Source organism: Prinia subflava, chromosome 6 (genome assembly GCF_021018805.1).
Source record: "Prinia subflava isolate CZ2003 ecotype Zambia chromosome 6, Cam_Psub_1.2, whole genome shotgun sequence".
Lineage (NCBI taxonomy): Eukaryota > Metazoa > Chordata > Aves > Passeriformes > Cisticolidae > Prinia > Prinia subflava.
The window spans coordinates 17,430,345-17,456,145 of NC_086252.1; the positions used below are offsets into that span (position 1 = coordinate 17,430,345).

At 37.4% G+C, this 25,801-nt stretch overlaps 1 protein-coding gene across 5 annotated transcripts in view; it reads left to right on the plus strand.

Annotated features, from left to right (window-relative positions):
* The window catches only part of LNPK (lunapark, ER junction formation factor), a 47,527-nt gene that overhangs the window by 19,465 nt on the left and 2,261 nt on the right, over positions 1–25,801 (plus strand). For 4 of the 5 annotated variants that reach the window (XM_063400476.1, XM_063400478.1, XM_063400479.1 and 1 more), the window contains exons 9-13: positions 6,320–6,535; positions 12,117–12,222; positions 12,915–12,985; positions 14,275–14,445; positions 20,858–21,812. In XM_063400476.1, coding sequence (XP_063256546.1) covers positions 6,320–6,535; positions 12,117–12,222; positions 12,915–12,985; positions 14,275–14,445; positions 20,858–21,051 — 758 coding nt within the window. In that variant the 3' untranslated portion in view covers positions 21,052–21,812. Of the gene's footprint in view, positions 1–6,319; positions 6,536–12,116; positions 12,223–12,914; positions 12,986–14,274; positions 14,446–20,857; positions 21,813–25,801 lie in introns of those variants that run through there. The other variant, XR_010080772.1, reaches the window with a different exon arrangement.

A 25,801-nucleotide genomic window follows, 5' to 3' on the forward strand; every position in this document is an offset into this window, starting at 1 on the left:
CTGAGGATTGTACTCACACTTTAAGCCCAGTCTTTTTTGTTAACTTGCTGTTGTAACCTGAAAGGGCTGATGTTCAAAACAAACTGCAGAATCTGATATGCATAGTTTTTCATAAAATAGACAGATTGTTTTAGAATTTAATATGAGAATTGTCAACTTTGTGTTTAACTCTTGTGGGTAACCAAACTTCTATTTTTCCTATTTTTCACTCTTGGAGTACTTGTCCTGTTCAGTGCAGAGCACCTGAATTTACTAATGAAGGTGTTTATAAGCTGCATCATCAAATCCGCTGTTTTGCTCTTCTTGCTTAGCTTCAAATTGACATGAAAACATTTAAAAACTATCCTACACTTGTTGACATTGACAAGTGAACAGTTGCAGTGCAGTACTTCAATAGTGAATCTTTAATCTCTTCTGATGTCTTAGACACAACAGCTTTTTTTCAAGTTTGCTCCTTGCCTGTCTCTCCCATGCTCCATTTCTGCAGCATTCATAGTTTTGTTCAGGCTGAAGGGCCATTCTGACACCCTGTTCTTTTCTCTGCCTTAACACAGCTCATGGGTGGTTGCCAAGAATTTTCTGTTACACCTGTAATGTGTAGAAGTCTGTAGTTGGCTTTTTTAAAACTCTTTATAAAATTCATCCTTCTTGAGCTATGTTAGAAATCACTCCAGTAGTCCAGTAGTAGGGTGACAGATCTGTTGGTGTAGTGCAAGTAACATTGACCAGGGCATGAAACTGGAAATGTGTGTTTCTACATAGAAATCTACAGAAAATTAGCTATAAATTAGACAGTGGTAAGTCTTTAATCACTCTGGCTTTATTAAGAGAGAGCAGCAGCAGTTTTGAAACTCCTTAGGAGGTACATGACTGATCTCTTCCGCTCTACCCAGGCTGTGTAAGGAACAGTGATGAGAAGTGAGTTGGTCAGTGTATATTAATTAATCTTGTGAATGTTTGGGTTTTCAAAGCATAGTGCCCTTGCTTTTGAGCAATCAGACAAAAGCAGATCAGTTGGATACAGCATATGCTGTGTTGTGTTGATTGTGTCTTGACTGTTAATAGAAGGCCTGGGAGGGAGAGGTTCTGAGAGAGTTAGAATTATTTCTGAGAGCCAGTCATTGTAGGCTGTGGTCTACGTTGGGAAGTGTGGTATGAATAGATATGTGAAACAGTTGTTGCTGAGGAGTTTGCCCACACTGTCTGTGCTTAGAACTTTTTATTTGGAGCTAGCTGTAAACTGGTCTCTGGGACTTGGTGGAAGGAATCTTCTAGTAGAGTTTGGTTTGCAAAGAATGCTCTCTGAGACTGTCATGGTATGAACCAGTAAGTGGGAACACAGCTGAGAAAATGTACAATTCTCTTTCAAACAGATGCAACTTCTTGGGGTGCATGAACATTCTTGCTTGATCCTGAATAAAAGTGCAGTTTAGCTTTGGAAAGGATTTTGGAAAATAAATTTTGTAAATTGTCATGGCTTATAGTTGGATTTTATGATCTTAAGGGTCTTTTCCAAGCTAAATGATTCTATGAGTCAGTGAATGTAACTTTGTTCGTGTATAGCACAATTTTATTTTCTTTTTTCCAATCTGTTCTCTAACGCATTGAATTTGGAATTGGTGCAGCTTTTTGTCCTTGTGTAAGTGGTGAGTCAGACTATTCTGTTTTGGAGGTGCGTTACTGTTCAATAGGGACGTGCTGTGTTTGGCTTTGGCTTGTGAAATTATGGAGACTGAATTTCCAAATAACTTGTTCTTGTTATATGCTGTAATTATTTCAATTTTTAGCTATCAGAAAACCTACTAGCTTATTGCTGTTCACATTAACTATCTGCCCAAAATGAATATTATCTTCTGTTCTGTGCAGTATATAACTTACTGTAACTAAATGACACCTTTATGTGATTGTGGTATAAATTGATGCATGTAGTATGAGGTAGAATTAGAGTGCTTTGGAATAATAAAGTATTTGTTAGCAACTTAGCATTAAAGCTTCCTTGATCTTCTCTTTGCTCTCTTTGGACACAAGCTAGCCAAGTTACAGAACTCACTTTCTTGAGCTCTGTAACTGAGTCATTTTGAAAAGAGGATAAATAATGACTGATATATAATCAAGTTGGCCAATGTTGTATATGAGACAGCTGATGAAAGGTTAATTAGTTTGTATGTTTTTGACTTACTGGTTGAAATGAAGGCTTGTGCATCATACTAATTGGTACAAAGGTTTAATCAGTATTGCTTAATTGTTGGTTCTCAGAAAAGCAGCTGGTAGTGCCCCAGTTTTCCTGTGTGTCTACCTCTTTTTGCAGTTTTTGTGATTTTGAAATGAAATGCTTAAATAAGTAATGGTAGTTTTAACAGGTGACTTAGGTCAATCTCGTGTTCGGCATAAAAAACGATCAGGAAATCCAGAAGGAAAGGAATTTGAAAATTTAAGTACAATTTTATCTGTTCAGAAATATTTTGAAGGGTACAGTTAATGAATATATACTTATTATTCAGTACATTTGCCATAGAGAAAAATAGGGTAAGTATATATTTGCAGTGAAATATTTATCAACAATATCCTGTTGTTGGTACCTGCTCTTTTCGTATTGCTAATACGATTGTTAGCAGGAGTGTATTGTAAATGAGATCACTCTGTGACCTGAATGGAAGGTAATGCAATAGAAGATGGTTGCAGGAATGGATATAGGCATGGGGCGGAAGGAAGACAATTTTTGGTTGGTCTTGGATACTAAAGCAAACAAGTTATGTAAACTGTTTATTGACCTGCAGTGTAGTGTAGCTCTATGAAAAGAATGTATTCTTCTCTACAAAAATCAAGGTGTTTTGAAGTGAGGGAAAAATAAAATAGTTACGCTTGTAAACATGAAACATGTCACTGCCTCACCACTGCAGTAGTATAACAGACTTTAAGAGCTCATACTGAATCATCAGTTGAGTAGATATCTCCTAAGTAATGTGTCTGCTTATGTCTGAAGTGTCCAGTGCTGGTAACTGCAGAATTTGAACTGCAGTGAGTTTGGAGAATAAAAGTTCTATTTTTAGGCAATTTATCTGTCTTCATGCTGTTGACTTTTGGATACACGAATATTGTTTCTGAAGAAAATCCTTGGAAAATTGTGAAACTTCGTTAAAACTACATTAGCAGTAGCTGTAAACTGTGGTAGTGTTGAGGTCAATGGACATGTTTCTTAGCTAAATTGTGCAACTTGGAATTATGGAAATCTAGCACTTTGCAAGAGGCTCATTTTTAATGCATTGCATCTTAAGGCAATTTGAGAAGGATATAGATCATATTCAGTTACTTCAAAAGAATATTAGGGCTGTTATTGTGGAAGTGCAGAGCAGATTTAAAAGGAATTAGGGGAATTCATGTAAAGGGTTCGTATGTGATACCAAAATGATGAGACAGGGCTGTACTCTTGATGTCCATGGCAATACATTAATGGATCCTGGGGATGGGATCAGGAATGTAAGCATCAGAAGTTCAGGTTTGTGTGTTGTCACTGATTAACATCTACAGCCATTCTATGAAAGGAAATACTGGAATGGATGGGCTGTTGGTTGTGCCAAGGAGAGCATTTCTCACTTTCTCGTAATGCAGATTCTGGTGATGTCTCTTACTTGGGGAGCAGCAGTGTTGGCAAGATCTCTTAAGTATGAATCACAGAACAGAGTGAAAGCCAAGTGAACTTCTAAGTGAAGGGGGGGAAAAAGGCATTGTGGATAACCTAATATTTTGTGGAAACTAGCAATGACTCTTGCGTTCTTAACTCTGTAATGAGACTAAAACTACTGAAGCTCATCTCTCTTACACTGACTGTAAAGTACTGGTTCAGCATCTTTATAGGAATAAAAATATGGGGAGAGAGTAGTTAAAGTAGCAGTATCTTTTTAATTGAAAGTCGTTTCAGGAAGACTTGCCAAAAATGACCCTTCAGAAAGAACAGGCAAAAGGGGCAAGGCTCTTGCAGGCAGCATTGAAATTGCTTAGAAATAGTATATTATGGGCTCTGAATAAATGTGAATATAGCCTTGACCTATCAAAAGAGATTCAGCACTCTTAAACAATTTAAATTAATATGCTTAACCCACATGATCTAGAAAGACAGTCTTCAAAACTATAGAAGTAACATCCATATGTAGAAATTATAGTCATGGTCTTGGGCATTTTTCTATGTAAAACAATAATAAAGAAAAAAGAATGGATTGAGATGCCTTTCCATATGTTTAAAATGATCTTGGAACAAGTGGAATTAGGCTTTATATTTATCACTCATTTTTTGTATTTATGTGGACCTGAGAAGACTTCAGAAATTGCGTATCTTTTAGCTTAATTTTTGAAACTAACACATGACAGGAAACTATAACACAAACTTGACTATGATAGTTGAATAAATCATGGATTTTAATCAATATTTTGTATTTGGAGATGGACCATGCCTGTTGGTCAGATAGCATAGAGAGAATGCAGTTATCCTAGTGTAGTAAAACTTGAAAGTTTACTGCTAATGTCACTCACAAAAAGATCCTGAAGGTGTGTTAATGGGGAGGTTCATCATAAATGAAATCTTACTTCAGATGAAACTCTCAACACAGGAGCAGTTTTCAAACCACAAGCAAGTCGCCAAGGAAATGTTAATGGAATTTCTGCAACTACCTCACCAATTAATCCTGGGTTCCAAGTTCTGAACAGCTTAAATAGTGAGGGGGCAAACATACTTGTTAAATCAAGTTAAAATACAGGCTCTTCAGACTCACTGGGTGATGTAATTTGGACGATGAAGTTGTGTGAAGTAGTGCAGCCATGCACATGGGGTGGCAGGGGAAAAGTAGTCATTTGTTCTGCTTTGCAGGAAACTGAACTAGATGGATTTTTAGTAAGACTAGTTTTTTAACTTGTAGTTTTTAAGGTAGTGATACCAAAGAATTTTTAATTCCTTCTTCTGTTGTGTATTAATCCTGTTTATATGTACAGGAAATTAGGCAGGACCATAACCTGTGTAATGTTGCATTTTTCATGGCTCTAGATTGCCTGTATTCCTGCAGAACTGTTGTGTTTGACGCAGGACTTGAGTGATAGCAGCTCTTAGCTAGTGCCAGCTGACATAGCGTGCTCACCTCCTCCACCCAAGCAGGAGCTTGGTGTGGTAGTGTTGTACTGTCAGGGACAGGGATCGCTCCCTCAGACTCTGCACACCCATTTTCCAGTGGCTGGTTGCCAGTGGACCTGTAAAGTGCCTGCTAAGCATTTAAACTCTTCCAGCCTGACACAAAGTCAGCAGATAAAATTCCTCTAATCTTGAGACTCGTGGAAATGATTTTAAAGTCCACATGTGGTGTTAAATTCCATTTGTTGTGGAGGAAGACACGCAAGAGAGTTCAAAGTGACATGGTGTTATACACTAACTCTGTAGGGGTAACACAGTCTTGGGTGTGGGTGTTATTGGGGTGTCCCTTTTAGAGACTAATCTGCTACTTGTTAACCATGTAATATCTGCAGACCTAAAGCAATGGTTACATTTCAGTTTGTTTTGTTGCAATAATGTGGGAATGGCAGGCTTGCATGACTATTACAACATTCAAACCGTGGTATATTACTCTGGTGATACTTGGCTTCAGGTAAGCACAGCTGAGGAAATATATTAAGTTTTTCATGATAGCGATTTATTGTAATTGATAGTGGTGTGAGAAGAGGTAAAAGTAGGGATGTGTTCTGGCAGAGCCCATTCTTGCTTTGTGAGAATCCATGCACATGGTTTGATGGTAGGGTTACTGAAACAACTGAGTGAAACTGTATCACCTGAATGAAGTGTTACCTTTTCTTCTGGTTTTAGAATGGTTTCCTTTATCCAGTCTGCTTTTTTAATAGCTGTGGGCACGTAGCCTGGGCATATTGGATGCTGAATGAATAGTGTTGGTCCCATGGAAAGCTAAATACTTGGAAGCATTTTTAAGCCATGGAGTAAAAAGTGGCCAATTCTATGCATTGTTGTTTGAGTTTAGCTGTTCATATGTACAGCATTTTGCCTTAGCAGGTACTTTATGATTCTGTTCTCTAATTTCCTTCTAGAATAATTTTGCCCTAAATATTTAACAATTATGATAAGTGAAATATAGTATTCTATGTGGTATTTACTTCTGTGTGATACTTACTTCTATGACACGCTCAGCTGACGATGTTTAGTTTTAGACATTCCTGGTTTTGTTTGATTCTGTAATTTGCTGATTAGTATAACAATCTTAATGTACTTTTACTAATATCTTGCTTATAACGCTAGATAGTAAATTCAGTATGTTCATGTTGTTGTCAGAAATTCGTCAGAGGACTGCAGCTCAAAGAAACGCTTCTACACCCCCTGCAACTCCTAAGCAGGGCTCTCCAAAGTCCCCACTCGCAGCATCTCCCAATCTGCAGAGAGAGACGCCGGCTCCGAGCGGGCTCCCGGAAAGAGCGGCTGGGCCATCCTTGCAATCCAGTGTTTTACCAAGGCGCCCTGCATCCCCTGCTACTTCAGTGCCTGGAATGGGTAAACACAGCACTTAATGTTATTTACAGTTTATATTGTTTTCTCTGGTTACCAATAAAATAGGCCATTTTCATACAGTATGGAAATGGCATTTCATTTGGAAATAGCAGAGCAGTTATCTGATTAAGCAGGAGTTCCATATTCAATTAGCCATAACTCTTTACAGCTGGCACCTTTTGATGCTGAAACCTATTGCCTGAGCTCATTTAACTGTTATGGCTTCTTTGTTTAAATGGCAATAAAACTTTGCAGTATTCTGTAGTCAACAATATAGCATACCTTTTTATGTTCTTAGTTTAGAAGAGCTCTATGCTTATATAAATCAGGTACAGAGGAGAACACTTTCAGAATACATTCATGCTTCTCACTAAAGCCTGCACATATTTTTTTTAACATGCATCTTGACATTTATTTATTTCTTTTACTCTAGAAAGTATAGTCATGCAGCCTCTACTCGTAGATTAAAGTGTGTAATACCAAATACAACAGAAAAGTGGTCTGTGTTGTAGCTGAATACTAAAATGGCAGTTATTTTGGTACAAGAGTCCAAGTTTAGCAACAAGTTGAAATCTGGTAGGAATGAGTAGTCCTTGAAATTTGGTTTCATATCCTCAAAGTGTTTTTCCCTTGATTTCTTACTTGGTGTTCAGATGGAATGGACTTTTAATAAATAGAGTATGAACTAAATTGCGTTGGAAGGATTGCAAAATTTAGGAGTTTTGTGTGGGAGGCACTGTTCTCATTTTCCTCATGGATGGTAAAGCTGTGTATGTGTTTGTGCCAGGCCTTTCATTCTTTGTGGGATGTTTGACAAGTTGGATCACATGGCAAGAAAGGAGATGAAATGCTGTCTTGAAAATAGAAGGGGGCCAACTTGCCAAGAATCTCATGAGCATCCGTGTAATGAGTAGTTCTTTGCTCTATATACAGGGATCATGAGTATTTTTCTCTGCCCCGTGTTCCTGATTTTTGAAGCTACTTAAGTCTTACCAACTGTATGTCCTTCCCTACTAACTTCCATGATATAATCAAAAAGTAGAACTGTAGATAATACATTGGCACCTACTCTCTAAGTTCTTGTGAAGCTGAATGTTAAAATGCCTTTTCCTGTCGTTTAGTATAGTGGAATAAACTTGTCACGGAAAGCTGTGATCTCCCTTCTCTGTAGAGTCCATTAAATCTTATTTGTTGTTAGTAATTCTTTACCTGTGTTATGAAACTGCTAGATTTGTTTTTATCCCTGAAATGAACTGTAAAGGCAAGTTATTAGTAAGTCTTGATTATCTGAAGTACCAGAAATTAGTTCCTTGCACCAGGAAATTGGTCATTTGGTTGCAAACTACATTTACTGATATCTAATTACCAAAAATTCCATAATGAGTTTAAAATTGCATGCCCCTTTTTAAGGAAGCTGACTGTGGAATAAAATATCAGCTGTATAATAGCTTTATTCTTAGGGGAAGATTCAGACACATTGAATAAGCTGGATGAAATTCAGCCTTTACTGCCTAAGTGTTTTAAAAGAAGAAGGAAAATAAAGTAACTGACTCATTTGAAAGGACAATTGCCAAGCTTGTGATTTAAAATTTTTAATGTAATTTTTGTGATAATGTCTTACAGACACTTTTTCCCCCACTAAACAACTGGTATTTTGACCAAACACATTCCTTTGCCATAGATAACAATGGGAGCCATTGCAAGTGTCAGTTAATATGGAAGCCCTCTTTTTTCTTGAATTTCCCCAAAACTTCCAGGCATGTAAATCCTCAGTCATGTAGCTGTTGTGAAAAGTGTGTAAATTCAGTATCTGTAAGAATAATATGGTATCTAAGTTTGTGCATGGCCTGCAACAAATATGAATAGCCTTAATTATCCCTATTTTACCGAATATTAATAATTCATTTTCATTATACTATATTTTGTAGAGGAGAATCAATTTAATGTGTATTACCACAGAGCTCCCATATGTTTGAAAATTAATAACCAGCAGGTAGTTGAGAGTTTGCCAAGCTTTGCAAAAATGACCAGTCTTTCTACAATGATTGCTTTTGATGTTTATATTAATTACTGATGTCCATAACAGCATGAGAACCAAGATGGTTGGTTTGAGTTATTAGGAGGGCAGGTAATTGAAGTTGTTGTTGGAGTGTGTTGTGATGTTTCATTCTAGGTAACTTCATTCAATTTTTGCCTTGTTTATTGACTTTTAGAAACTTCATATATTGGTCATTTACAGGTCATGTGAAAACTTGGTCTTCTGAGTAAAGGCCTAAGTAAACATTTGAGTGTAAACCAGGTATTCACAAAATTATTCTAGAGCTTTAATTTTATTGCAGATTGTATCAGTGCCTTTTTTTGATGGAAGTATTTGATCTTTCAGGTTTTCGTAAAGCCCTAGGAAGTAAATTTTGCCTGAGCTTTAGCAGAATAGAGTTTATATTGCACTGAATTTGTTCTGTCTCGCTGCTGTGACAGTTTTCTTGGTCTAGGTTCCTACTTGAGGACAGAACACAGGGGTAACTTGGAAATGCATTCACTGATTGTTATCTCCTGAATTCATTTCTCTTCTTTGTGAAAATAAGGCCTATTTTAAAAACATTTGTGTTGAGTATGGAACTTTTTTGTACCTAACTGGTGGGTTGTAATTGTGCTATTTTCTGAAAGGTTTTGTTGTGCTCCTAAAGATTCGGACAGTCCGTTTAGCTCAAATATCCAGTATTGACAAGATGTGTCTTGAAAGATGTGCTGTTACAAATAGTGGAGCCTTAATGTCAAGTCTTGTTCTATGTGAAGCACTACAAGAGGTCATAATTGTAGGTCACTACAATATTTGATTGTAGGAATCAAATATTTGATTCCTGCGATGTTTAATGTTAGCCATAGAGGATGGAAGTTAGCTGTATGTGGCATTGAGCACAAGGCTTGCCACAATACAGTACATTCTGCCCTTAGATACTTTTTCCTTTGTTTCTTCTATCTGTGAAAATGAAAAGGTAGGAGGCTTGAAATGGTAATTTGCTGGCCATTACTTTTAATGCTATATTTAAGCATGAAACCCACCTTGGATCAGGTTATTGAATAGTAAGACTTGCTGTGTTGTCTTTGCCTCCTGGTCTGGAGGTGAAGATTTAGGAGGAGAGGCTGAGATATTTGGTTTGTTCAGCCTGAAGAAGAGGAGACAGAGAGGAGACCTCAGTGTGGTCTTTAACATCCTCATGAGGGAAGCAGAGGGGCAGGCACTGATCTCTTTGCTCTGGTGACCAGTGACAGTGCCTGAAGAAATGCACCAAGCTGAGTCAGGGAGGTTTAGGTTGGGTATCAGGGAAAGGTTTTTTACCCAGAGCACTAGCGTGTGCTCCCCATGGAAGTGGTCACAGCACCAAGCCTGACAGAGTTCAGCAAGCATTCGGACACTGCTCTCAGGTACATGGTGTGATTTTTGGGGTGTCCTGTGCAGGGCCAGGAGCTGGACTCAATGAATCGAGATGGGTTCCTTCCAACTCAGCATATTCTAAGAATATTCTGCTTAGGAGGTACATGTTACTCTGTGTGTATGTTTATCAAAGTGCTGGAAGCTATGACTGCATATCCTGGTGCTGTCCCTGGCTAAGTTGCTATAAGAAAATGAAATCTGAACGATCCTGATAAGCTTGAAGTCAACTGTTTTTAACACAATATTTTTCAATTAAATGTCCTTCTGAACTAGTTCAACATACTAACAAACTTAGTTGTCCTTTGTTGGGATTTTTTAAAAATCCTATTTTGCATTTTTGGACAGTGTGTTAAATCTGTTTTACTTTTGCATATTGAGACAGTGATTTTAATTTGTTTTACCCTTTAGCTTCCTCTTGTTTATTGGTCATTATAGGAGGTTCTGTGAAACATAACTCAAGAAAAACACTGAAAACATACAGCAAATTCAAAAAAGAATTATTGGCTGACTTCTGTAGTCACGAAAGGCCTTTCTTTTAAGCCAGGCTCTTTCTATATTTGTTTTTACTGGATGGAGTGAGAACAGTTATGAGCTGGAACTCTTCTCAGAGAAAACATTGGTCTCTTTTTCTGCCTTCAGTATTTCCTTTCCATGAATTACATATACTTAGTTTGTACAGGGCTTCAGATTGCCAGATGCTCATCTCAGTGTGAAACCTGCTAATACTGGCTGATTTTTTTTTTTTGTCTAACCTTCTTACCTATCTTGAGCTTGCATAGGACTTTTGCATTTTTAAAAGTAATTTTGTCAATGGTTTAAACTAAGTCTTATTTTCAAGGTGTCACAATTTTGTGTTAGAGTGGCTTGAAGCTGACTATTTTCTCCCAGCTGGAGAGTTCTGAAAGACTGGTTCATTGTCCTTCTCAAACATTGTTTAGTTAGTTTTGTGGACTTTGAATGCAATTCGTAAAGCTCTTATGTGAGCAGATTTTAAGTGTTGCCCTCTCTTCCCCCAAATTCTGCGTTCTTACACTCAGGACTGTTTGTTGAAAGTACTGTAACATGACACTTCTGATGCTTAAATGTGAAATGTTTCCTCTCCATACTTAGTTACTTGAATGGTCGAATTGGAATGATTCAGACTTGAGTGTCTCATGTTAGGCCTAGCTTATTCTGTTTTAAGGCTGCAAGAGAAAGTTGACATAAGAAGTCAAAGGTATACAAATGGAAATGTGTAGTTTGCAGTGGTCTTGTATGGCGGACTTGACATTTTAAAACTTTAGGGAAAGAGAAATTTGTGCCAGTGTTCTGGTTTAACTGCTGTATGCAGAGGTGAAAAAGAACCAACCATTGCTCTTACCTGTTCTTTAAGGAGTTGCATTTTGCTGGTAGTTTGTTAAATACATGGGGAAAATAGTATCTTTATAGTGGCCTTCTGGCTTCTTTGACCAAGCATAAATCTGAACGTATCCAAGCTGTCATTAAATGTGGGATTACCAAAATGACAAACAGCTGGACAGATTGAATGTATAGACTCAATGCACACTGAGGGCACGCTCATGTGGTGTAGTAATTACACAGAAACCAGGGGGTGCTTCTGTGGTGACATCTTCATAAAATCATAGAATGGTTTGGGTTTTAAGGGATCTTAAAGATAATCTATTTGAAAGCCCCATGCCATGACAAGACACGTTCCAGTAGACAAGGTTGTCCTGATCTCTAATTCTTCTACTGTTGTCATTGTTTTTGGCAGATTTATTGGTGTAAACCACAAGTGTAAATTTGCAGACTTGAGTGTATATGAAGAGAACTTAGTTAAGTTGTTCTTTCTTAAAATACGTCTATTTGTTAATAATTGGATATTATTGATATGTTAAGTTCTTTAGAAATTATAAATGTAATTACATGTCCAAGGTGTAAAAATGGAGTGATTTAATAAAATTATTAGCTAAAGGACCAGAAGAGGAATTTTGAGCTTTTTTGGGTTGAAGAATCTTACAGCTTTCCTAATGGACTAAGAAATATGCCCATGTGTATTAAGTAGATGCAATTATTTTGTTACACACACAATATTTTGTTTGCACACACAATGAAATGTCATACGTATTTATACAGTGGAAAATAATTCTGATGTAATTCATGTTCTAGGTCTTCATCCTCCAGGCCCTCCTTTGGCAAGACCTGTTCTTCCTCGAGAAAGAGGAGTTGTGGATAGAGTTATTGAATATTTGGTTGGTGATGGTCCTCAGAACAGGTAAAATGTTCTTTAAGAAATACCTAAACACTTAGGGGAAAGGAACCGTTTTGTTTAAGCCATGTCAAGGTTAAAAGAATCATAAATGAACTTGTCCAAAATTTTCATAATTGAGAAATGTCTCTTCCTCAATGCTTCACTTGAAATATCTTTGCAGGGAAACTGTTACTATTGGGCAAAACTAACATCTGTTCTGAGCAGTATTAGCACTGTGATACAAAGAAAGATCTGTGTTCAAGTGGGTGAATGACTTCAAGTATATTTTGAACTAAGAAAAAAGAAATTATTTGCCTCAGTGCTTCAGCGTTATATCTGTTATAAATGCTTCAGACTGCCTTCAGAACTTTCCAAACATATCAGAACTTTACCTATTTACTATGGTTACTTTTCGTATTAACTGTATTCTAATGAAATAAAGACTTAACTTGGATGTTATTTTCTGACACTGATATGAAAAGTATGTTGAACCATAGTTTAAAGTGTAGCTGAGAGTATTTCACTGTGGTCAAACCAACTTCAAAAAGTATTTAGTCTACAGATTTAGTTTGCTTTCAAGAGTAACAATGTCATTGTGGAAATCATGTTTTGGAAAAAATATCTAAGGTATTAGTCAATATGTAAGGTAAAATAAATCTCCCTTCATTGTGTTATTACTTAAAGGTATGTAACTATGTGTTATTCATTTTTTCTAGGTATGCCCTTATATGTCAGCAATGTTTTTCTCACAATGGTATGGCTTTGAAGGAGGAGTTTGAATACATAGGTAAGAGCTAATCTTTTTAGACTCTATTACTTGGCTTATGTTTCATTACAAACATGCATCATACTTCATTTTGGTTGCAGCTGAGTACTTAGCTGACATTGTGAAGTACCACTTCATGTGGGAATATTTTTTGGTAACTTATTACTCTGTGTCTTAAGATTTACTTCAAGACTTAGAGAAGTACTTTATTGCAACCTTCAGGTCATGGGTTTTATGTGTGGAAAACTATTCAGCAGAAATAAGCTTCCTCTGATACATCCCTGAACATTGCTACTGGCTATGAATGGTTCTCAGAAGGGTTTTATGTTGAGAAACTATCTGACATTAAAGTGTGCCTCTTTTACCTGAACTTAAACTGAGTTTTCCTTTGGCAAGAAGATCTTGGGGGACGTATTGGAAAAAGAGTGGGAACAAGCCCTAGGGGCCTGTATGTGAATTTATGGCTGACAATAACTTCAGACAGACACAGCTCTTTATTGAACACAGATGTTGTATTTTGCCTGCTTTCTACCACAAGTGTAAGCCTGATGCTTAAGAAACTAGGGATTCCTAGATAAAACTTCTATTTCATTTTGTTTTGTTTATTTTTATGAGTAAATATACTGCATTGTAAGTATGAAAGAAGGGTCTCCTATGAAACCAAAGATATGTAGTCTATATGTTATCTTAGTTCTTACAAGTTCACAGCTCAACTGTACCAGAAATTGCCACTTCCCCTCTTGTCTTGGTGAGACTGAGGAGGGCAAAAAGAGTTAAAATATTAAATTAAATTAAATTACTTCTGAAAAACAAAACTGCATTTTCTTAACTAAACATCACTGGAGCAGAATGCTCCTCAAAAAGCAGAGTAAGACATACGCCTTGTGGAATTCCTAACATCTCCTTACTCAGAGTGGAAGGAAAGTGGCATCTTAAGGGGAGGGGGAAAAATCATCTGCCAACTTAATTCTTTTTTAGGAAAGAATAGAGCAACACCACGTGACAACATCTGGTGCTGCTGAATTGCATTATTTTGTTCATTTTGGTCAAATCTTTCACAGTGTTGGGCAGTACTCAGTTCAGCAGAGCTGGAAGCAAGCAGATTTGTAAAAACCAAATGTCTGCTGAATTTAAAAAAGGACCTGTATAGAACAACTTCTGTAAATTTGGTGGAGGTACTCTCTGGTACTGGTAGTCACTTAGTTAACTCTGGTTTTAGTATTTTGAACCATCAGAATATAGTGTAGGAATAAAGGTGAAATGTGGCGTTAATTGGTGAGGCTGCTTACTGAGTGTGCTTTGTGGTGTAGCATTTAGGTGTGCCTACTGCTTCTTCCTGAACCCTGCAAGAAAAACTAGACCTCAAGCTCCACGACTTCCAGACTTCAGTTTTGAAAAAAAGCGATGTACGGAATTGGGATCTGAAGCTGAGCCTCTAGAACCTAGAGACAGAAAGCCTCAGGAGACTCAAGAGACAAAAGGTAAGGACTACTCTCATGAAGTCTGCTGTTTTTTAAATGTCTAATGGAGTTCACCATCATCTAGCTCTCTGTTAAGCTAAGTTTTCTTGTAAGAATGACAACAGCTGAAGTACTCAAGCACTGCTCAAACAGGGGTCCTGGTGAAGTGATCAATGACCAAAGTCTGTCAGTGTTAAAGGCATTTGATCAATGCCCTTAACATGCTTTAGCTTTGATCAACCCCCAGTTGGGTAGGCAGTTGGTCTAGATGATTGTTGTTGGTCCATTCCAATTGAAATGGTACAGTTTATTCTGAATTCATAATGAGTGCAGACGATATATTTTTTCATTTCTTGTCTCTGCTCCTAGCTTAGGTTGTTGATAGTAGCATCTTCTTTCCTGTACCCTAAAATTTCTTCATAATTGTCATTATCTTGTACAAATGATGGCATAACAATTTTTTTCACTCTAATGTTACTGACAAACTGATAGAAAAAAGCACTGTAAATTACAGAAATAGTTAAGGAGGGAGTATGTCCCAAAGTAGTTAACTTTCACTGTGTTTGGCAGGTCATTTGGTTGAGGTGTGTTGGAATTTCTGCCTTTGTTCCTTTTGCTCTTTTCCTCAGGGCAGGAAAATCTAGTAAAACTGCCTTGTTTAATTTCAGGTAGTTCAAAGACAAATTGTCAATTTTAATTTAACATAGTTCCTTTTGAGACATTTTATAGTCTACAGATACAGTAGGCATCTGGTGTACAGCCAACAGGAAGATGCAGTGTTTTAAAAGACGCCAGAAATCATAATTTCAAGACAGAGGATCTCCAGTTAGATGTGCTGTTGAGTGCTTGATGGGACTTTATGTTAGTTTAAGCAGGGATCCTGGGGAAAACTATCAGATAGTGTGCAGCCCTGAGGTTCAGGCTAGAAACACACCAACTGTGGGAAACTGTCAGAGTGTAAGAGAGTGCTTCTGCTTGATTGTTTTTAACAGGGAGTGCAAAATAACGCTGGGCTTTGCTTTCTGGCATGAGGAGGCTGCACAAAACCAGTAGGGAAGCCGTATTTAATGGTGGCAGCCTCTGGGCATGGCCTCAGGAGGGTGCATTGCAGTGAAAACTTGGTTTCTTTTCCTGTGCCATAGTGCACTCTTATCTCCGTAAAAGTGCTGTTATTGGCATGAAAGTAAGACTGGAATCAAATGGATGAAACTGAGACAATGAAAATCTCTCATTTGCCCTTAAATCACAGAGTCCTCTCTTCAGCAAGGGGAGGGTAGATTAGTAGCTTCTTGGACTTCAGAACTTAGAAGATTGTTACAGAAAAAGAGATACTTTGTTACTAGGGTCTTTAAAAGTGCACTTGTTTTCTTCTATCTGACTCAAATAGAGAGATAGATCCTTGAAGAAGGATACTCAACTCTTGGAGGCAAGTACCTCACAGACTTCTGAATATTATCCATTACTGCAGGTTTTTAGAGAGAGGTAAGGAGAGGTGCTTGCTAATCTGGTATTATCATTGAAAGAAATTATTGTGAAACTGTGCCTATAATGGTCTGAGCTGCTGAATGAGTCTGTAAATGTTGCAAAAAAAAGTAAAACCTGAAGAATTACTGTGAGATTGCCATTAAGCATTTTAGATGTAGGAATTAAAACTGTGAGAACTTGCTTTTTATTGAAGCAGAATTTTATCAAACATTTCAGCAGAAAAATAGTATGGATTTATTGCAGTAAATGTGATTTTACCAATTTACCTTTAATAATGAAAATGACTTCGTTTTTTCTGATGTGGTCTTGTATTAATGTGCTGCTGCTGGAAAAGAAACAACTGTGAGCCTCACTGCCCAGTTGTCTTTTCCTGATAGGAAGTATATGGTGAAATTTTGCAGTAGAGGCATAAGAAATAAGTAAGTGCTATGCAGACTTCTGGTTTTCTAGGTTAAATTGCTGATTGTTTCTGGATATTTATTCTCCAAGATGATACAAACAATTCTGTTTTGATAATTACTAAGCAACCAGAAATAGAGTATGTCTTAGCATTTTACATAACTCTGAGAAATGTCAAGTTGATGTAGAGGAGGCCAGTGCCTGCCTGTGACTTACCACAAAGGAATCTCTTCTGAATGAGAAAGTATTTTCAGTAAATCACTTTTTCCACTGCTACTGTAATATGAAACATAACTGCTTACTTGCAGTTGGGTTTTATTATTAAATTAACACATTCCTTGATTGTAAGTTTAAGGTATGAAGCTATCATTGAAGTAGAGCTCTGGGGAAGGCTTTTGTTTACCACAATAAAGTAGCTGCTGTCATAGCAAGAGTAGAGAACATCTTCACTTAGATGCAGACAAACATTAACATCAGGAAACCAACTTCATTGCAATGCTGACAACACAGGGGAGTACAACTCTTATCTGTAATTCATTTATACCATAGCAGCTGTATAGCTCAAAGAAATAGCAAAATAAAGTGATAAAGAGGGAATGCTGTGCTATTATCTGACTTGTTTCAAAAGCTTCACAATAGCTTTCTCTGATATCAAAGCTATTAACAGATTACTGTGAGACACATGTTCTTTAAAGATACTTCAGAGATGTGACACTATGTGAAAATCTGTCTTAAAGGGGATCTGTAGTAGTGAAGACAGCTTGTCCCAAAGCTGCTTGAAAGCACAAGCAGCTATGTTTTAGAGCAAGTACACCATTTTTATGAATTCCCTCTTAACAGACATTTTCTACTTAATAGTGATGCAGCATTGTGATTTCACTGGTTACTCAGTGAAATACTCTGCAAGAAGAGGGTGGCTGACTTCTTAGAATGTGAAGTGCATTAAGCAGGAGTGTTGCGGGGAAAAAACTGCTGTAGACAGGAGCAGGTTTTTTTAAGGTTGTGTTGTTGCAGCTCTTAAATATGCAGCAAGCACAGGGCTGTGTGTGCTGTTAAAATCATGTGGGTGAAGCTACTTTCTTTGGTTACATGATGGATTAAATGTTCCTCATCAAGGACACTTAAATTTTCTTTTGTCTAAATAAAATCTTTTTAAGTTTATAGCCAGAGCTTTCACTTGTTGGCTGCTGCTCTTAAGATTACTTTATTCATGCAGTATTTAAAATCAGGTTGACTTTAGGCAAGCTCTTTGTTAATTGCTGTGTTTAAAATGGAATTGCTATGTATTTTTAATGAAGACTGATCATGTTTATGGTTGGAGTTAACATTACTTACTCTGCCCTGGCTACTCATTTAAAGGACCTACTCTTTAGTTTCTTGTAACTTTTTCAAACTGAATTATAAGACCAAAATTTTCCATGTAAATTGTATTACTGTATTTTCTGGAGAGTTTCAAGAGTTTCAATAAGTTTAACCAGGAGCATAGTGAAGAGAAAAGTCATAAAATACCCGACAATTTTTTTTATAAGTAGTGTCTCCATACAGTTCAGTAGAATATAAAAATGAAAGCACCATCCTATTCCTTTGAATATAGTTAAAACATGTATTTGATCAGGTTTTCTCCTTTCCATTAGAAGCTTCTGATGGTGACTGTGATTGTCCCTGGGTCTTACACCAAAGATGTTATAAATACTTGGCATCCTTCTGATCAGACTGAGCAAACAGTCTCTTTACCTCTGTCACACTAAGAACAAGTCACTGCTGCAGAGTTCTAAGCATGACTCAGTTGAGGACTGCAGGACTGAAACTCTGTAAATAGGTAATGGTTGGGCTATGCTACAAATGAGTTGAGAGGACACAGAGCTGCCTCTTCCTTGCATCCCATACTTTCTTTGACTCCAGCCTGAAGAGCAGCAATAGAGGAATGTAACTCAAGTGTGGAGGGATTGGAGCAGGAAAATGCACAAACTTATTCATGGAATTCAATGCTGAAGAAAAAAAATGCAGAGATGAGACTGAAAGAAAACTGACAGTTGGGAGATAAAGATGGAGTACAGACAGAGATGGGATCAAGATGAAAATTGAAGAGCAGGAGGAGAGAGTGGGATGGCCTGGAAAGTAACTGGGAACACTAATTTGCTTGGGCAGAAAAAGGAGAGTTGAAAAATTTTGGAACAAGAGGCCAGGGCAAGTTGAGCAGCCTGTGACTGAGAGAGTAGGGAGTGAGTCAGCTGCAGACCTGCTAAAATAAAAGATCAGGTCTGAGAAAAAGATGGAGAGGCTGGGCTGCTCTGAGCAGTCTGAAATGAAGCCTGGAGCTAGTTAGGTAGAGCTTTGTATGGAAAGAGCAGTGTTAAGTTCTTGATGACAGGTGGCTTTTGTACAAGGTCTGCTGGACAGGGGTGTGCAGCAGCTCCTCTGCTCAGTCATGGGCCAAGAAGCCAGAGCAATGGTTCTAAAACTTCCAGCTCTGCTTGAATTCTGTATCAGCCTGAAGCAGTCTGATTTCTTTCAGACACCCAACATGTTTTAATCAACATGAGTATGTGGCACTTGACTGACACTGTTTTTCTGAGAGATTGGTATTGGGACCAGCACTGCTTGATCCTTGTCAGAAACATGGACAGTGAGCTTGAGCACACCTTCAGCAGGTTTGTTGATGATGCTGAGCTGTGTGATGCAGGGAGGAGATTCCACCCAAGAGGACCTTGAGAAGTTTGAGAGGTGGACTGTGAACCTCATGGAGTTCAGCAGGGCCATGTCTGAGGTCCTGCACGTGGATCAAGGCCATCCCAAGCACAAGTACAGGCTGAGCAGAGAGTTAATTGAGAGCAGCCCTGAGGAGAAGAATGTGGGGATATTGGTTGGCAAGAATCTCAGCATGACCTGGCAATGTGTGATTGCAGCCCAGAAAGGCAGTCATGTCCTCCCATTGTATCTGGCATCACATATGTTCAATTTTTTCCTCCCCCCTGCTTAGATACAATTATTTTTGTTGTAGTCATTACTACCTTAATTTGAATTATTACACTGTTCTAAATTTAACCCAGGGGTATAACTTTTTTTGTGATTCTCCTCCCCATCCCACCAGGGCTGCAGGAGGATGAGTGGGGAATAAACAAGTGTCTGGTCTGCAACCCAGCTGCAGGCTGGGTCAAACCACAACAGGCCCCTGGCACAAGAAGGACATTCTCCTTTTGGAGCAAGTCTGGAGGAGGGCCACAGCCATGGTCAGAGGCCTGGAACACCTGTCCTGTGATGACAGGCTGAGAGGGTTGGAGCTGCACAGCCTGGAGAAGAGAAGGCTTTGGGGAGACCATAGAGCACATTCCAGGACCTAAAGGGGCCTCAAGAAAGCTGGAAAGAGACATTATAGAAGGGTGTAAAAATAGTGATAGGACAAGGCAGAATGGATATGAGCTGAAAGAGTAGGTTTAGATTAGCTACTGGGAGGAAATATTTCACTGTGGGGGGGGAATGAGACACTATAACAGGCTGCCCAAAGAAGCTGTGGCTGCCCCATCCCTAGAAGTTTTCAAGGCCCAGTTGGGCAACTTGGGGCTTCAAGGGCTTTCAGCAAGTTGGTCTAGGGGAAGGCTGAAGATGGATCTTTGTCACTTCTAACCCAAACCACTCTATGAAGTTAGAAACGTGTTAAGGGTAACATTTTTGAGCTGTAACTTTGCATCAGTTTTGCACACTGTTCGCCTTCACAGTGTGCATTGGTACTGTATAATAATGAGTAATACTAGTCAATAAATCAACTGCCATCAGCAATACCATTCTAGAGTGGCTTTGTGTCATTTAGTGCAACACTATGTTCAGCTTTTCAGTGCTTGTGCTCACTTCAAAATATGACTCTTCTCATATTCTACTGAAGTCCTGTTGTGAAGGTAGAATTTACTTCTTTAGAGACACTACTTGAAATAAATGTTTTTGACCTTAAAAATATGCATGTTATCAAAGAAACCCGCATCCTGGATGAAGTTAGTACACTCACTCCCATGCAACCTTCCTACACTACCCCTGGGAAGACAGAATGTATAATAATTTTCATAGGCTAGTTTGATATATTTGTTTGGTGGTTTTTTCCCCTGATTATCAGACTCCTTACTTTTCTAGTAGTTTCCATCAAGTAGAATCTTTTAGTTTGTATGCAGATTGAACCCTTATGCAAAGTTAAACAGTTGGTGAAACTGACGTTACCAAACAGAAAGAAACTGAATTGCCATCATGTGTTTCTAACATCTCACTTTAGTAAACAAGCTTAGAAAGCTTCTATTGAGGATGAACATATTCAAATAATACTTAGTATTTTCTTAGTGGGTGCTCAGCTCTTTCCCATAGTATTTTCTTTTTTTTCCCCATAAATTTTAATTGTTTTACATGTGACTGTTTTAGAAAAATTAAAGTTTTTATGAGTTGAGAACACAATGTAGTTGCTAGTCAAAACCTGTATGCAGTTGCAGAATGTTTCTTTTGCTTTTTAAGGATATTAGCTGCCTCTTAATTCCTGGAAATGGCTATTTCATAATTTTTCTTTTCACAGAATCTGAAGATGATGTGGTCCAGCTCGTTGAGACAAATGGCACAGATGATAAAGCACCAAATTCTGAGCATCTAAATGATGAGCTAGCTGAAGAAGTTGAAAAAGAAGCAGAAAACATTTCAGCAACTGAAGAGGCTATTTCAGAGTCTACTTCAGCTGAACGAAGTGAAGGATCTTTAATAAAAGCAGAATAAAATACTTCAAGTGCCTTCTGTAGCTAGTTTTTAGCTTTGTTCATGCCTGTTGTTACTATTCAGGTGAGCTTTTTTTTAATGGTACAACTTAAAAATCTTGCTTGGGCTTAAACTGCCTCAACTGCCACAGTGTGTCAAAGCTATGTGTAAAAGTGGATATTGTAAATTAAGCATGTCTCTAAGTTAACACATAGAATGTATAGTTGGTTGAAGTCTAACAGTTGTAGCCCTTGTTTAGTTTGCATATTTAAAACCTTCAAAGTACAGGCTTTGCTGGGGTGACTTACAATTTGACATCTCTTTAGCTGTCACACATAAAGAGCAATTGCTGATGGCATCTGACCTAGTAAGTTTGGTCTAGTGAACTTAAGATGCTTTTTAATGCTGCCCTGTGAAAATGAATTGAGTACATGTTTAATACACAGATGTTTACAAGATGAAGTGTCATCCGACATTTGACTTAAGCATATGGAAGTGTCATTGCAGTGGTGTTAATATTATTCATTGTCTAACTTTTTACAGAATTCAGTTAAGTGGCACTTGGAAAAATAGCATTTCCTCTGGTGTTTGTGTTGCAGATGAACCAGAGGCACCTACATGAAAAATTGTTTTGTGTTTACATAAAATATAAAACGTCTCTGCACTTGATTGTACTTGAATACAAAGCACTATTTATACCTGTACAATAATGACAAGATATAAGTGAATTTTGTGCCTTTATGTATTTTGTTAAAGGAAAATAAAGACATCTAGCAGCAATACTTGCTTTGTGATTCCTAAAACTGAAGAGCATTCATGTTCTGCTGTATGCAGCTATTCTGCAGTTACTTTGTGCAAGTTCAGCAGGAATGTGCCACCTTAAAAGGAGCATGTCTATTTGTAGCTAAGGTGGCTTTGATAGACTAGAAATAGATCCCTGATGAAAAGGGGAAGTGCATGTGCATTTGCCAGAAGGCTTTTCTAACTGTACCTAAAGCTTGTTGATAGTATTTAGTGTTACAATTGCAATGAATATTTGCTGCTGGATTACTGAAAATGTATTTTTTTTTATTGCATTGCTTTTTAAGCTAAGGACACCTGTTACACATTTGTTGTTAAATGTAGCAGCTGGGATCCTGGATTAGAAGTTTTCTGGTGTCTGTGAGGTACCGAAGTCAGTCAGATATTTTTAGAAATAAATGCTGAAGATATGTGATTTTGTTGATTTAGTAATTCTTCTGATAAAAATTTTGTTTTGTGCAGTGTTGTGTACCTCACTACAGGAAGAGGGGAAATTTCAAAACCATTTTTAATATAGTGTCTTGGTTCGAAAGGGAAATGGTTTTTACACTGTAAAGACAACAAAGCCCCTCAGTCTTAGCAGTTTGAGTCCTCTACAAGAAAAGCATGTTTCTAAGTGTGACCTTAGTATCCATGCCTTTATACAGGACATAATTATTACATGAACAACAATGATTAATTTTCTTTTTCAAATACATGCTTTATTGTCTGATTCTTTGGGGATAGTTAAGAAACTCAGCCTTGCATCAGTCAGAATCAAGTGTGGTCTGCATTTAGATTGAGGGATTTTTTTTTCTTGCTTCACCATGTAAATTGCAATTAATATTTTAATTAGTAGTCTTAATAGAGGATGTAGGCATGTGATTAAAGGAGTACTCATAGGTGTTTGTCTATACTTATATGAACAATTAGCAAGTAAGCATTTTGTGTGTGACTATCTTAGTTGGGAATACAAATGAAACAGTCCCTTTTCAGAACGTGTTTTACAGTATGAGAAAAGGACAGGGTACAGAGTGATAGGGGAATTAATTTTTTAATACTTTCAGAGAATGTATTTTAGATTACAGAATTTATTTGAAATGGAAACAATTTTGCCTGAAAGGTGGCAAAGCTTACTTAGTATTTTGTAAGTTACCAATCTCTACACTGCATTTTGTGTTTCACTGATTTATCTGCTTAAAGGCTTATTTCTTTGGAGAGAAAAAAATCACAGACCCTGTGAGTAATTTAGCACAGTAAACTGTTGCCTGTACTTATAAGTGCTATAACAAGTAAAATTTGATCTCCTGATCCATCATATGGGAGATGAAGGCATGAATTACTGTCAGTTCAGAACTTAGCGTTACTCTAGGCACAGATATTACTTCCTTTTAAAAATGTGCATCTCAAGTTTCTGGTCTTCTGTAGAGTAATTTCAGGTCCTTTCCATGACAAGCAGTGGCTGAGCTGTAATGCATATCTATAGAATTGACTGAGAAAACTGTTGATATTGGACCTATGTATTAAAAATGTTTTCATAAGCCCAGGACATGTATATTTTCACATGTCCTACTTTTGCCAAAGAAACTGATGTTTCTTAGGATTTTGGGAATATGAACTTTTTTTTGAAAAAAGAGACTTAGTATTTGGAGGGGGGTGGGGTATTATTTCTCCCAAGATTCTTAAATGTGTCATGGGCAACTTTCCACAGAAGTGATTGGTACTTTTTGCTTCATATATCACTGAAGGATCAAATAGAGACAGTCAACCTGATGTGAAAACAAATACTTTTTAGAATATTAAAACCTACTTTGTGACCTAAAGATACCTATGACTTTTGAGTACAGGAAGATTAAAGTCTGTTTTAAGTGCATGATAAAATTGTCCTGAAAGACTTTCATACTTAAAAAAAGTGTCTGAGCAGTCATTTCCATTAACTGCTTCAGAAGGCTTGAAGATGATGTTAAGGATGTCCTAGAATTTTGGTAGAGAAAAATCTATTTTTAACTTTCTCATTTTTCAGAGTTTTAAAGTGGCTCTAGTAAATGAGGGCACAGGGTTAATCTGCGAATTCAGGCTCATGATGATACATATGACTGTCATGGACTGAGGTTTTCTCAATTTACAGTAAGCATTCACATGTTACTCCTGCCAAGTGTGCCCCAGTCCTGATGCAAATATGGGAACAGGATTCTGTTTCTGCAGCAGTTGCTTCTTGGCTTCTGTGTACTGTAAGTGTGGCAATAGTAACAGGCACCTGTCCAACAGGAATTGAATCCAAAAATACCTGTAAATGAACAGCAGTAACCACACTTAGTCATGTCTTTGTAACACCAAAAAAACCTTGAAAGTAGGAGTATGTAGACAAAAAAAGTACAGCAATTGTTATATTTAATCCAGTCGCAGTTTGATTCTTAATAATGAGGAAATGGAAGAAAGTAGAGGGGAAAAATACACAAGTACTGTGGTTCCACGTTCTGTTGTGTTCTGGCTTCTTGGCATGTACTTGAATCTGAGTTTTTTCAAAAGTTTCTCAGAGGACCAGGCTTTACATTGTCATAGGAGCCCTCTTACTTTCTGCGACTGGGATGAAAAGCAAAATTGAGTGGAGTAGTGAAGTAATACATAGCAAGCTTGTTGGTGCAGCGTTTTTCTTGACTCTGGAATATTGTGAATAACTGCAGAGATGTCCTTTATTCACTAATAGTTTATAAATGAGGGAGGAGGTGTCTCGGCTGTGTAAAAACTCTGCCACAAAAGACATGAGTGTTCTAGTTCAAAATAAATTGAAACAAAGGAGTCAAATTTAAATTTTACTTTAGAAGTGAGTTTAAAAAGGCAATAGTATTTCAAATTCCAATACTTAGAACAGAGTTGATTGCCCTTGGACATTTTGACAGAATTGAAGCATTTAGTGGAATCTTGGTATGACAGTTTCCCAAGAAATCTGTTTAGCCTCCATGCAGGAAAAAAAAGCTCCCAAGGAATGGCAAAGGAAGATAATGCAAAAGCTGATGGTTTAGGAATGGTCTAGAGATTATCAAAAGCAAGTAACTAAGGGTGGGTATGGTTGGCTTGAAGTTGGGAGAAGGGAAGGGATAATATTTTTTTCTTGTACAACAAAGTCTTAATCAAGAGACAAAGATGAGCTTGAAGAGGTTTTTTCAGAAAATGTAGTAGGATTTGGCTGTTACCACATGGCAGTACATAACTCAGGTTAATGTCATGTACTTACATCAGAAATAATAAGGACAGAATTGACAAGGAATCATATTGGAGAAGTTTGTTTGCTTTTTAGAGTTAATTCCAGAATAAGCATATGACAATAACTTGGCAGAAAAAAGATGTCTAGCTATTATGAGAGACTTATAAACTTTTTTAACCTTCAAAGATTAGGAGAAACACTTCTTTGTTGGTACTTGGTTCTGAACTTAGCAATGTTTGTGCACTTGTGGATTTGTGGTGCTGGAGGAGTGAATAGGCTAGAGGAAACTTTCATTATTCAGAAGCTAAGTCTGCTATTAAAAACTTTAAAAGTCTTCAATTTTTGTAAAGTCTAAACACATTCAGTACAAGTGTACTGGACGTAAAGGAAGTTTTATATAAGCTGCTTCTCCTTATTTATTCTGCTTCTGGAGTGAGGTTTTGTTAGGTATTCTACAATGAGGAAAACTGTTCGTGGGGTAAGGGATGTCCTGTCTGTGAATGCTAGAATGCTAGAACAATAACCTTGAAGATTCAATAACTTTTGAAGATTCAATAACCTTGAAGATTCATTTTGTATCTTTGGCAAATAGTCATTGGACCAGTTCACTGAGTGTTCTCAAGCAAAATCTTTAGGCCTTCATTTCCTTATGTATTTTACAGACTGTTTTTTGTTCAGTTTGGTTTTTTTTCCTAATCTCTGTAAGAGGTTCTTTCCTGTCCAGTCATGTGGTTAAAAGTAAATCCTCAGATGTCAGCATCTCGTGTTTCTGTTCCCTTCTAGAAC